At 43.1% G+C, this 14,007-nt stretch overlaps 2 protein-coding genes across 6 annotated transcripts in view; one reads left to right on the top strand and one right to left on the bottom strand.

The window, feature by feature from the left end:
• Nucleotides 1–14,007, top strand: part of COMMD10 (COMM domain containing 10) — a 924,871-nt gene that overhangs the window by 438,081 nt on the left and 472,783 nt on the right. The window lies entirely within an intron of this gene.
• SEMA6A (semaphorin 6A) overlaps nucleotides 1,417–14,007 on the bottom strand; it is a 162,609-nt gene continuing 150,018 nt past the window's right edge. For 3 of the 4 annotated variants that reach the window (XM_016187625.2, XM_007521971.3, XM_016187624.2), the window contains one exon: nucleotides 1,417–5,798. In XM_016187625.2, the coding sequence (XP_016043111.2) occupies nucleotides 4,600–5,798 (1,199 nt within the window). In that variant the 3' untranslated portion in view covers nucleotides 1,417–4,599. The remainder of the gene's footprint in view (nucleotides 5,799–14,007) is intronic. The other variant, XM_060177370.1, reaches the window with a different exon arrangement.

Raw genomic sequence — 14,007 nt, forward strand, 5'->3', positions numbered from 1 at the left:
GCTTTTTTTTCTTTCTTTTTTTTTCTTTTTCTTGTTTTGCCTTTAGGGTTACTGCGGGGGTTCGGCGCCTGTACTACAAATCCTTTGCTCCTGGTGGCCATTTCCCTTATTTTATTGGATAGGACAGAAAGAAATTGAAAGAGGAGGTGAAGATAGAGACAGAGAAAGGTAGATATCTGCAGACCTGCTTCACCACTTGTGAAGCTTCTTTCCTGCAGATGAGGAGCCGTGGGTTGGGGGGCTCAAACCTGGGTCCTTGTACACTTAATTGGGTGTGTCACTGCCTGGCTACCAGGTAGCTTTCTAGAACATACACACACTTGCTGTCTTCTGTGCTTCAAAGTCTATCACATAGAATCCTAGCACTGGAAATCAGGCTGCTCCTGCCCCAGCCGGCAGCCCCCTCCTTAGCCTTTGTCTGCCAGGTTCTCTCAGCCCCAGGAAATCTTTTGTTTCCCAAACACACGTCACGTCATGCCTGGGCTGGTTGTCCAGAGACTTCATCCTCTAAGAACCAGCTGAAATGTAGTCTCACACCTCCAACCTCTGGGCCACTTTCTACTTTGTTCCAGCAGTCATATCAATTAATCTCTCTCTTTTTTTTTTTCTTTCCATAAATGAAACAGGGCTGTATTCCAGGGACTGTGCCCAACAGCTGGAAATCACTGATTGAAAAGTGACGGACCAACCTGCAGCTCCCCATAGCCAAGCTGATTAAGCTTGTGCAAAAAAAAAAAAAAAAAAAAAAAGCAAGCAAGCATATGTCACAAGGTCAAACGTAAAACACTGTAGTTGAAGACTTGTTTAAATAATGGTTTTAAAAATATCCCAGAGGGGGAAGCCTAATCTAGGCATGCCCTACTGCTCATCAGCAAAAAAAAAAAAAAAAAAAAAAAATCAAGTGCTATATCCCAATACACTTCCTACCAGCATCAAGAGAGAAATGCTAACAAGGAACAAACCCAAACCCAGCACCCTCCACCTTATTAATATGTAAAAAGGCTGAAGTCACATCTGTGCAAGGGAGCTATTTTTAGTGGACCCTCCATACTAAAATCCTAGCCTCGATCTCTTCAGTGTTCAAGCCTACCATAAATGTTTGATGATGAACAAGCCCATAAAAAAGAAAATAAGTAAGATGATTAGTGGTAGGCAGAGCGTGCTCTGCCTTTTAATTACTGGTGGTTTCTGCATCCAGCCTGGTCCAGGCTGGGTGGGTACAGGCAGGAAAAAAAAAATATATATATATATTGATAGTGGTGGTGGTGGGGGAGTTGAGGTTCTGGGAAGATGTGGCTACTGTCACTTAGTCATAGAACAAAGGGGAGAATCTTACTCAAATTGGGATTGGTGCTTAAAAAACAAAACAAAACAGGAAAAAAGTGAGTTAAATAAAAACATTCAGGACACAAAACATAATGTAGAACAGTCTGGTTTTTATTACCTAGAAGTAATAAAGAGCCTTTTCCTTGCTTTTTTTTTTTTTCCTTCTTTTTTCTTTCTTACAACATACATTAAATCATGAATCAGATGTTAAGGGATGTGGAGATGGAAGGGAAATTGCTGACATCACAATTTTTTTTTTTTTTACAACTTTACAACAAATAGAAATCTGAATTGGTTGCATCTACTAGTGACTAGCAAGGGTAGAAAGCAAAGGCACACTCAGGTTTAGGAACCCTCTCCTACACAGAGCGGGGAGCCAAAAAAAAAGCGGGGGTGGGGGAGAAGGAGGGAATACTTAAATGCAGAGGACCAGTTCAATACATGTGGGCTTTTTTAGGGTTAACACCGTAAGTGATGGGTTGTGGGACAAAGGGGTAGTGAGATGGACGTTCAGGAATGGTCTCCTTAGCACAGCTGAGGTAGTGGCATCCACCTAGCAGACAAAAGGGAAGGCCACACCTGTCATCAGCATTTGAGAGTGAAGCATGGAAGAGGCGATGGGGTGAGAGCTACCCTTAGGTCTCTCCAGGAGGCCTGGGAGAGGGGAAAGTTTAGCTTCCAGAAAAGACTTCATGGTCTCAGGGTACTACATTCACAGGAAATGAACATGGATTCCACTGTCAAAACAAAAGAGAACAACACAAGCAAATGCCAATTCCCAACCAACAGCAAGACTGCAAGGGAGGTTTGGAAGCAAAGGTTGGGCCAAGGGGTGGCCACACATCCCAGCCTCTCTGTGATTGTGGAAAGTGGCAGTTTTTTGTGTACCTACTCAAAATCTTTCCACACTGTCAGAAAAAAAATTCCTTAGGAGACAAAACTAAACTAGAAATAAACAGAGAGACACCAAATATTATTCTTTCACTGTTTTTTAAAAACAAAAACCAACCAACCAACTAAAAAACCAAGCCAAACCAAACCAAACCAAACCAAACCAAAAGCACTACTACCAGCCAACAATGTTCATGGTTTACAGCATGTTGACATTTCTTTTGTAGGAGACAGAAGAAACACAAGTCCCTCCTGTGTGCTTGAGAGAGTGAAACCAAGGGAGGGGGAAGGAAAAAAAAAAAACCCACACACCCTACCCACCCCTATAAACAATAACAAAAGGATAGAGAAAAATATTATTATTTTGAAATTATAAACCTTCAGCCCCTGTCAATTTTTTTTTTGTAAGCATCCGTCGTGATTGGCCTTGTACTTGAAGTTACTGATTAATCACAGCAGGGACCAGCCTGTCTACCTCTAATTCCATGCCCTTTCTTTGTGTGCACTCAAGTGTGTGTGGCTTGGACACTCCTCTAGGGTGTCTGCCCAGCCCTGCACATCACGTGTTCTCTAGCAAGTGGACATAGCATAAACAGAGACTGGGATGGGAGTTCCCTTGCCTACTGGTGAAAGCAGAGCTCTCAGTCTGTAGAAGTGATCTGTGGAAACCAGGGAAGCAGGGAATTTTGGAGGAGGGAAGGGGAGTCACTACCCACAACACTGAGGCCAACTTTGCAGGCTGGGCAAGCACGGCCAAAGGGTGGTTCAAGTTGGCACAACGAGAAGAAAGTGTGTGGTGGTGGTGGTGGTTAGAACCATCACCACCGTATGCTTCTGGATGCTTATTTTCCAGAGAACTGGAGTGGGGGAATGGACTAAATAAATATCTGTATTTATATAAAAAAAAGGGGAGAGGGGGAGGAAGAGGGATGGATCATAATGACAGTTTTACAAGTGTACACACAACTCAGGGTGTAAGGCACAAATTTACATGTGGAAAACAGGCTATTCACAGACGGAAACCCACAACCCCCACCCCTGTGATCAAACCATTAATTTATGCAAGGGAGCAGCCACTGGAGTAATTGGTTCACACCGTTTGCGGATTCTGTTTGCTGTCTCACATGCAAGGTGACAGGAGATGGCGGATCACATGCTGGTGGCTTCACAGAAAGCAGGGCCCAGTGACAAAGCCTCCAGGGTGGCAGTGACACTCGGATGTGCCACTCTGGAAGTTCTTCTCCTGATTGCTTTAGAAGTTAGGAAAGGCTTAGAAATGAATTGATCTTACTTTTAATTTTCCTTTTAAAGAAATCTTTTTTTTTTGTATGTTATAGGCCAGAGACCTGACTTGGTGAATTAACTGGGTAGCTTTCAATAAACATCCCCCCACTTTAACTTTTCCCTTTCACTAGCAATCAGACAGTCCAAACACAAAGCTCAGAATTCCAGCTCCAAATGTATTGACTCAGTGACTTTATTGTAAAAATAAAGAGACTCAAATTATTCCAGTTAATGGATTCTCATGTTAAATAGTTTTAACTCTCCGTGGTGGTGGTGGTGGTGGCGGTGGTGGGGTTTTCTGAAGCTCTGTTGGTATGGGTGGCTTGTGGAAGAGTCCTTTCCTTAAGAAAAACCAAGGGTGAACAATAAATAAAGAGTTACTTTGCGTTAACGGTCGCGTTATGTCATTAAAAGGGGGGAGGCGCAGGGGGGACAGAAATCTATGACATCACTGCCCAGCCTGGCATTATCCTCTGCTAGAACAGAACAGAAAGCTGTAACACTGGTGGGCCTTTCACAGTATCTGTGTGCAGTAAACATCTGCCATGGTTAAAGTCTGAGTTAGAGTTATCACTGAATTCTTTTTTTTTTTTAATTTTCATGATTTAAAAAAAGAAATGTATCTGTGTTTTACCAGGTGGTGCCGAGTTTGGCACCTGCCCCGTGCAGTCATGGACAAAAATGCAAAATGCTGCAGCCATTGTTCGTGTGTGTGTGTGTGTGTGTGTGTGTGTGTGTGTGTGTGAGGACTGGGTGAGGATGTGCTTTTGGCTCATGTTGTTGGTGATAATTTAAGTCCAACCTGTTGGAAGGAGGTAAGGGAGAGTGAAGGAAAAGGATGGAGGTGAGTCCGTTGCAAACCTTCACCAAGCCAGCCACACGGCCTGATTTTCAGGCAGTACCCCTGTGTCCCCAAGAGAGGTCTGGGAGGGCCGGGGGGCAGAGGGGGTTCCCCCTGCTCCAGTGGGCAGCCTGAGCTCTGTCTCAGGCTGTCCTGGTCAGGTGGGTACTCAGGCCATGGAGAACCGTGCCAGGCTGAGTTGAGAGGGCGCCTCACTTTCTACTGTGGGTTCAACACCTGACCCCTCTCCCCTGGGATTATGTACACGCGTCGTTGGGCTTCATGGTTGTAGAGAGGGGGGCAAAGGAAGGTTTGGGGGGCACGTCAGGCTTGAGCGAGGGTGTGCGTTTGAGCCCGGCCCTGCTCAGTGAGTTGTAGGCGCTGAGGCTGGACTGTCTCGACAGAGTCACGGCCTGGCTGGCCGGCTGCCCACCATGCACCTGGATGGAGTCCACCCTCTGCGGGGCGGGCGGTGGGTTGTCTCCCCGGCCGAAGCTGGGGTTCCTGGAGAGGTGGGAGGAATTGGAGGAGTTAGTATTGTTTCTTTTGAGGGTGGTGGCCTGGTGGCTTCTAGTGAGCGAGTTCGTGGGGTAGCTTCTCTTATAGTCCAGGCCATAGGAGGACGAGTGATGCATCTCCAGTCGCTTGCTCAGGCCGTTCTGAGACAGCGAGGTGCCTGGGGGGCCCAGGGATGCCTCCCGCTGGGGGACTTTGGGGGGCAGACTGTCCAGGTTCTCCACTAGGTTCACCCCATGGTTGGGACTCTTGCTGCTGAGATGGTCCTTGATGGTCTTATACTCCAGGGTGGCAGCCTGGTCCTCCAGGGCCAGGGGACCCCCCTCGCCCATCTTGGGGTGGTCCACATACTCATGCCCATAGCTCTGCTGTGTGATGGGTAGCACCACCACGCTGGGGATGTGGCTGGGTGAGGCTCGAAGGGGCAGGTCGGTAGGGATGACGGCAGAGCCCAAGGGGGCCATGTCCTTGGTGCAGGCGTTGATGAGGTTCTGGTTTCTCTCCCACTCTCGGCTGCCCCGGCCCGGCTTACGCTTCTGCTGCAGTGTCGGTGTGGACTCCGGGGTGGGCAGCGCCGCCAGGTCTAGGTGGTGCTGGTCCGCCTTGATGAGCATCTTGGCCGTGCTGCCTGGCGTGGCCAGCTTGCCGTTGTGCATGAGTGGCGTGAGGATGGCCTCGGGCTTGGGCTCCTTGGACTGCGCATCCCCGAACAGGCCGCTGAGCTTGGTGACGCTGCCCATGGAGCCCCGGCGCGAGTGGGCCAGCTCCTTGTCCTTGCGCTGCACCGCCGCCCCATCCTTGCGCCGGTGGTCACAGACACAGTAGACCACAATGCCAGAGAAGATGGCGCCCATGACAAATGCCAGGATTACCGCAATTGCCAGGAGGGTCACGGGAACCAGCTGGTCCTGGCCTTTGAGGTAACTCTCTCGAATCACTCCTGCCAAAGAGAGCCCAGAGGGTGTTATTAAACATTTTGTCCTGCTTTATATCTTAACGACTTTCAGCCACCAAGTTACCAATGCCACTAGGATTCCATCCTGACTTCCCTGGGCAGACAATCTCACCAATGTGTCCTGGAAACTCACCTCACCAGAGCCCTACCCTACTTGGGAAAGATAGAAACAGGCTGTGGGTATGGATCCATTGACCTGCCAATGCTCATATCCAGTGAAGAAGCAGTTACAGTAGCCAGAGCTTCCACCTTCTGCACCCCATAAAGAATTTTGGTTCATACTCCCAGAGGAGGAGAAATGTTAGGGGAAAGATGACCAGAGGGCTCTGAACTCCAATTCCATCAGGACCCAGGCAGAGAAGAAGAAGAAAAAAAAAGGACATTAGGAAATAGTAATAGGTGTAGGTGAAACTTAAGGAAGAGAAGTCAGGACCATAGAAAACATGGGCAAATATATTAAAACATAGTTATAGAAATAATAGTCAACCTGTATCTGTGACCTTGGGAAAACTACTGCAGTTTTCAATGGAGGGGATGGGGACACAGAACTCTGGTGGTGGGAAAGGTGTGGGATTGTACCCCTGTTGTCTCATAATTCTGTAAATCAATACTTAATCACTAACAAAATAAAATTAAAAAAAAGAAAGAAACCAGAATACTGGGGGCTGAGTGGTGGTGTAGAGGACATATAGGACAGTGAACAAGGACCCAGGTTCAAGTCCCCCTCCTCCACGTCCAGTGGGGGGCTTCATGAGCTGTGGAGCCATGTTGCAAGTCTCTCTTCACTTTCCCCTCTCTCTATCTCTGTCCCATAAATAAATAAATAAATAGTGAAGCAGTTTTGAAGGTCTCTCTCTCTGCCTTCCTTCTCAATATATCTGTCTCTATCCAATAAATAAATAAATAAACAAATAAATAAATAAATACCAAAGGAGGGAAGGAAGAAAAAAAAGGAGTCAGAACACACAGCCAGGCTTATTTTCTCTTTGGCATCCACCCTGTTAATTAATAATAGTAATAAGTGACAATGCACCTCTGTCTAACTTGTCTTCAAGATGCTGCTTGCCAAACATGAACTAATTAATCCTCCCAACGCAGCTCCCTCCCCCACCCCAACAGACTTCACTTGTCGCCTTTTATGTTTTGTGTGTATGTGTGTGTTTGGGAAAACTATGTAAAGTATAACACTGTTGGTGTCATTTTTTTTTTCTTCTCCTTCATACTTCCCCTCATAAAATTGGAATATCTAGGAGATACTTTGCATCTAGGGGGAAAAGGCACGAATTTTATGCACATTTAAATGAGCAAAATGCTTTATTCCACTCTCCCGGGGGATCTTTTTCTGATGATTTTCTTGTGGACACCAGGGTCTCTAGCTGGAGAGAAGCCATGTTTCCATTTCAGGTGACAGAAGGAAAGACAGTGTGTCACTTACAGGGGAAAAAAAAAAAAAGAAGCAAAGTTCACAGATTACACAGGCTTATGCTAATCTTGCATCATTTCTCAGTCAAAACTGGACATTCTTAATTCAGGTAAATTTGCAGAAGATTTGATGCCCTATCTTTCCTTGTATAGAAAGATTTTTTTTAAAAAAAGCAGGGAGTCGGGTGGTGGCGCAGCGGGTTAAGCGCACATGGCACAAATCGCCAGGACCTGCGTAAGGATCCCAGTTCGAGCCCCCGGCTCCCCACCTGCAGCGGAGTCGCTTCACAAGTGGTGAAGCAGGTCTGCAGGTGTCTGTCTTTCTCTCCTCCTCTCTGTCTTCCCCTCATCTCTCCATTTCTCTCTGTCCTATCCAACAACAAGGACATTAATAACCACAACAATGTTAAACAACAAGGGCAACAAAAAGGAAAATAAATAAATAAATAAATACTTAAAAAAAAAGCATTTGGGACCCTGTAGCGGGTTTGAGAAGTGTCAGGTCTCATTATGCCAGACAGAGTTTGCTGTCACGGTGGGACTCTTCAGCAGAGCTAATCTCTTCAATTTAATAAAAATTATGTGACTACACCCGTCAATAACCTTACACTACATTAACCAAGATGCTGCATTCCTGGCAAAAGTTGCTTTCCCAGTTCCTACTTAGTCAGCCACCAAACTGAGAGACTCTAATCAAATGCAAACACTGAGCATTTATTTATTTATTTATTTATTTATTTAACACCAGGCAAGAATACATATCACAGTTGTCAGATCTTAAGTGCTTGATGTGGTAGTTAAAAACTAAATCTCAAAGACCTCAATTCCTGCCTCTGGAGAATGAAAGAACAGGCATATATTAGAGACACTGCTTGGGCTGAAGAAATGTAAACATTGTTTCTATTATGGAAATGATAGTGAGACAGAAAATGTACCTGTTCTGGTCTCCAGAGACATATTTTTCATCTACTAAATCAACTCTTTCTGGAACATGTTTAATGTATTTTACTGGCAGACATCAGTGGCAGAGAATTAAAATGCAGTGGAATAAAACTCCCTACCCCCTTCCAAAACCCACAACGTGCAACCCTTCAACCTTTGCTGAGTTGCTTTTAATGTCACAGTTGAGGCCCTGAAGAAACAAACCATTGTTATGGTTTGTTGTTGTTGTTTTTTTTCCTACTGAAATATTTTGATTGGTGAAGCCATGGTTTAAAACCCAGGAGCCTTAGGCTGGACAATATATTCTTTTCTTTTTCTTATCTCTCCTCCTCCCTTCAACAGTTAATTGCTGTAGAAAGGGTCTGTCCTGTGACAATGGGATTGTGACTTCAGATGAGAAACAGAGAAACAAGAGAAAATCTCTCTGGGAAGATTCTGTGACTAAGCAAATGCCCTTGGTAATGAAGGGCAGGCTGGATACTTCAACCCAGGGTGAGGGCATTGAAAATGGCTAAGACACTGAATAATTTCTAACTGTGGCACTTTTCAAAGCTAGAAAGTGAGAAGCAAAAAAAAATAAATAAATAAAAGAAAGAAAAAGTCCAGCCATAACTCACACCTTCTCTGTTGTGGAATTCCCCTCAAACAGTTTGGTGTCTTGCTTTCAAATATCTTTTAATATCTAGTCTCCAAGGAACTGTACTAATGAAAATTTCTTCCTTAAATTTACATTCCTCAAGTGGCAACAAAATTGTCTTTGCCTTGTTGTGGTCATTATTACTGTTGCCATTGATGTTGTTCATTGTTGGAAAGGACAGAGAGAAATGGAGAGAGGAGGGGAAGACAGAGAGGGGGAGAGAAAATAGACATCTGCAGACCTGCATCACCACCTGTGAAGTGACTCCCCTGCAGGTGGGAGCGGGGGGCTCAAACTGGGATCTTTCTGCGGGTCCTTGCGCTTTGCCCCACGTGTGCTCAACCCACTGCACCACTGCCCGACCCCCTGGAAGGTCCTTTTTAACCATCTGCACATTTAATGGTACAGAAATGTACCATTTACCTCATTGACTTGGTGATTCCAGTGGAGTCTAAAACAAGCTAATCCCACTGATGGTGGCAACTTGGTGATTTTTTTTCCAGAGAGTTGAGTATTTCCTGGGTCACTTCCAAGCAGCCATATTTATGGGGCTGTGCCTCCTCCTCCATAAATCCATACTAGGCAGCTATCTTCAGTTGACTTTTCAGTGTCTGCTCCCCCCCCCCCCCCGCCAGTTTAAGAACACATGGGACAGTAAAATAGAACTATGGCTTTGCTCATTGCTTGGGAAAAATGCATTGATTTTAAATTTGTCCATTGTTCTTTAGCTTTTACTTTTAGCTCCCAAATGTTCTTATGTGTCTAAAAGTCCTTGGCAATTGTAGATTTCTGGAAACCACTTGCTGTCCCTCAGGGAACAGCTCAGTGGAGGAAATTAAGAGTTTGGGTTTTTGGTTGTTAACCAATCAAGTAGGATTTGACCTTTAAGGCATACTATGTCTCAGGCATTTTTTCCATTTTGTTTTGCAAATAGTGACCTTAAAACCCTTTTGCATCTCTTCAGCTCTGAGTTATCAATTTTTATATGATTTTTTCCAGAGCACTATTTAGCTCTGGCTTATGGTGGTGTGAGGGATTGAACTTGGGACTTTAGAGCCTCAGGCATGAAAATCTCATTGTATAAGCACTCTGCTATCTCCCTTGCCCTGAGATATCAACTTTAAAGCAGGAGATTTCTCATATCTGCTCTAAAATATCCATAAATCCCATGTTCAAAATTAGAAGTAGATTAGAAAATAAGTTGAAAGTGCAGTCAAGATGATCAACACTTAAAAGATATATGTATATTTTGAAAATGCCTTCCAGCCTTAAAATCTTCTGCTTATATCATGAAAAAGTCATCAGTCTAGATCTGTCAGGTCTAGTTTGGTATGAGCAACAGGTAAGCCTTCCAAAGACCTGGGCTCTTAAGCATTCACTGACTGGCTGGATGACCTTCTGAAAAGTGACCTGTTACCCATCTGTGGGTCTCGGTGTTTGCATCTGTATCATGGTGTTAATACACATAATCTTACAGCTTTAATTGAGCTGCTGCACAAATCAATTAAAATGCTAAGCAACAGAGAGATGAAAGAATGTAGTCTGTTGAACAAACCTTTAAAAAAATGCCACAAAAGTTGTACACTAGTGGGTGAGTGAGGACATAGGAGTTACAGTCACAGTTGCTCTATATAATTCTGTTCATTACTGATATCCTGAGGATAACAGTGTTGCTCCTCCCAACTTCTAACTGGCCTGGGTTTTCCAGCTTCTAATCTGAACTGACCAGTGGAGGCCACGGGGTTGATAAGCTGAGACAGCACTAGGAAAGGCATGCCCCTGCTTCATGACTGCCTCTGGGTTGGTTCTGAATGTTGAAACCCATATAACAACACAAGCAAAAATGGTTGAATGGAACACTGCAAAGTTAATCTCCTAGTGGAGCAATAATCCCACGATCAGCTCCAGAAAGTAGGGACCATATTTTATCTCCACTTATACCCCTGCTTCTCCTCAGACTCCAGACTCTTAGCTGGGAACTTCACAAATGATAGTTACATATGAGTTTACAGTACACGGCTGATCCATTTTATTTTAAATGAACTTCTAAATTTGGTTGATCATTTTGGGAGTATCTATAGCCTTGTTTCTGAAATCACAGAAATTAATTGTCTTGCCAGTCAACTAATAGAATTTTAGTCCTAATACTCAACAGTAAGACAACTGAATATGACAGGCTTATATATTCCTTTTCCTAGAATCAACAGCAAAGCCATAACAATAGATGGAAATACACACAAAAATACCTAGAAATAGGTATTTCTCACCTTCTGCACCCACAATGATCCTGGGTCCATGCTCCCAGAAGGATAAAGAATAGGAAAACTTTCAAGAGAGGGGGTTGGGATACCGAGCTCTAGTGGTGGGAACTGTTGTGTGGAGTTGTACCATTCTTATCCTATGGTCTTGTCAATATTTCTGTTTTATAAGTAAATAACAAAATGTGTATTTGACAGTAAGAAACAAAGTCAGCATCCAGGCAGAGGGATATCAGCAAGAGACCCTCTATCAAAAAGATAAAAACCCTACTTTTGTCAACACATTCTAATCTAAAGAGATTTGTAAAATGCAGAATTCTAATCTGGTGAGCAGGGGGAGGGTTGAGGTGAGACTACATGAAATCTTGACAGTTCTTATTCCTTCAAATTTACAACATGAGATGGGACATTAAAGGCTAGAAATATGTAAAAGAGTAAAGAGGAAGTTGTGGCTGAGGTAACACAGCACACCAGATTGGAAACCTTGCCCAAAGCTATGCACAAGTATTGAGTACTTGCACCCCTGAACTTCTTGTTTATACTCTGGTTCAGAATTGACCCCTTGACCCAGGTCCTCATGGAGCATCAGGCACAATGAGAAGATGGAATAAATGACCTGTATAGTTAGAGAAGGAAAGAAACTGGAAGAAAACCCCAAATTCAACAGAGCTTGTAAATCTCTTAAAGGTTACTTTAAAGAGAACCCAAAACCATGGTCCTAAGGTTGCTTATGAATATAGGAAGTTTAATGGAAGAAAATATCAATGAAACCATGGAAAGTATGAGGAAAGTCATAAGAGATCAGAGAGATAACAGTAACTGAGATGATGATGATAATGTAGAGGTAGATCACATAATGGTTATGCAAAGAGACTCTTGTTTCTGAGGTTCCACAAAGTTCCAGGTTCATTCCTCTGCACCCTCCTAACTCAGAGTTGAGTAGAGCTCTGGTTAAAAAATAAATAAAATAAAAAAGGAGTTCAATAGCATAAAAACAAAAAAGAATCCAAGGATCAAAAGATGAACTGGAAAAGAAGGTAGATGTCAAGAAAACTGAGCAAGAAAAAGGAGGGGAAAAAAAGAATTAAAATAAATATTAGCTAAAAATTTCCCCTATTTGAAGAAGATTGACCTTTAATTCCAGGAACCTCTTAAAGAGTTCCAAACAAAATAAATCTAAACCTAAGCTTACTAAGGCACATGATAATTAAAATGGAGAGCTGGCAAAATAGCACAGCCCAAGTTTGAGTCTGCCTCTTCAGTGCACTGAAGGAAATTTTAATTCTGCTTCTGTCTTGTTCTCTCTCTCTGACTAAGCCAACCTGCAGCAGTGAAGCCAAAGATAATGAGAGAATTTTAAAGGCAGCAAAAGTAAAGCAAAGAGTCACCTATAAAAATTCTCCTTAATTTCTCAATAGAGACTCCAATAAGCAGGAAGGACTGGAAAGATATATTCAAAGTTTTGAATGGAAACAACCTCCACCCAACAAAGGTCTATTCAACTAGATCCTGAGCTTTCCAAACAAACAATAGTTAGATGAATTAGTTACCAGTAAACCATCCTTAAGCAATCAAAAGAGGAGTTGGGCAGTGGCACACTGGGTTAAGTGTACATAGTACAAACCACATAGTACAAAGCACAAGGATCCTGGTTTGAACCTCTGGTTCCCCGCCTCCAGGGGGTTTGCTTCACAAGCAGTAAAGCAGGTCTTCGGGGGTCTATCTCTCTCTTCCCCTCTCTGTCTTCCCCTCCTTTCTCAATTTCTTTGTCCTATCCAACAGCAGCAGTAACAACAATAACAGCAACAACAACAACAATGGAACAAAAGATGGCCACCAGGAACAGTGGATTCATAGTGTAGGCAGTGAGCCCCAATGATAACACTGGAGGCAAACAAAAAAACAAAGGGAATTACATAAAAGGAAAAAGTCATATTGATTTTACCCATATGGAGTAAATAAATAAAAAGTGAGGAAACAAACAAAGTCAAATGAGGACAAACCTTTGGACTTGGACTGTAGAACAAGTGTTGCCCAAGTGGGGAAAGTTAACTTGTCGAGGGGTCTAGTTGATTTTGGTAGAGTGATATTGGTGCTTTGATAATGAGTGTGGTGTACTAACATATTTTAAGAGGTGTGAAATTGCACCTCTAATGTATCTGCAGTCTTGTAAACCAAGATTCCTCAAAAAGAGCAAATACATACATTTTTTTTTTTAAGAAAACACTCCTTTGGGATAATTCTATAAGAGAGGATAGGTTAAGTAGGTTATTTGTAATACCTAAGTGCTCAAGTGGAATCAATTAGTTCTAGATAAATGTATTAAAAAAAAGGAAAATAAAGGTGCCTAAACCATATAATCAGTAGAATTTATAATATATAACTATAATTACAGGAATTATTCTGAAATCTGTTTTACACCAAAGAATCCGTTTTACACTTCAAACCTGAAAAACTGATAGTATGTATGAAATTAAAAGGTGTCATATAATTAATGATAAAATAGCATTATTGGTTAATGGAAAATAAATAAATAGATGCATCTCTGCAAAGGGCAGTGCGTTGAATTAACATCTACTGCTCCTCATGCTTGATGAACAAACTGGGGAGAATGGAAGAGTCTTTGCAGGGCAGGATAGTGCCCTCCCCAGATATCTCTCCCACAACAGAGGGAGAAGATAAAATTGCTTCTCTACCCTGGGACATTGTAATGCTTTCCTTTACCAATCCCTGGGTCTTCTCTCTCCAGCTGAAAAAATAGGGCATTTATAATGAAAACAGTATCTGAAAAATCCTGTGCATTGATTTATTAACCACCAGCTATTTCTCACCAGTCAGGAAGTGCTAAATGATTATTCTTTCCACCTTTCTACTGCAGGAAGCAAGGCACAATGGCTTAGGGATTTCTCTGAAATCATGCCTTAAACTGGCAGAA

This window comes from Erinaceus europaeus, chromosome 2, assembly GCF_950295315.1.
Source record: "Erinaceus europaeus chromosome 2, mEriEur2.1, whole genome shotgun sequence".
NCBI classification, from domain to species: Eukaryota; Metazoa; Chordata; class Mammalia; order Eulipotyphla; family Erinaceidae; genus Erinaceus; species Erinaceus europaeus.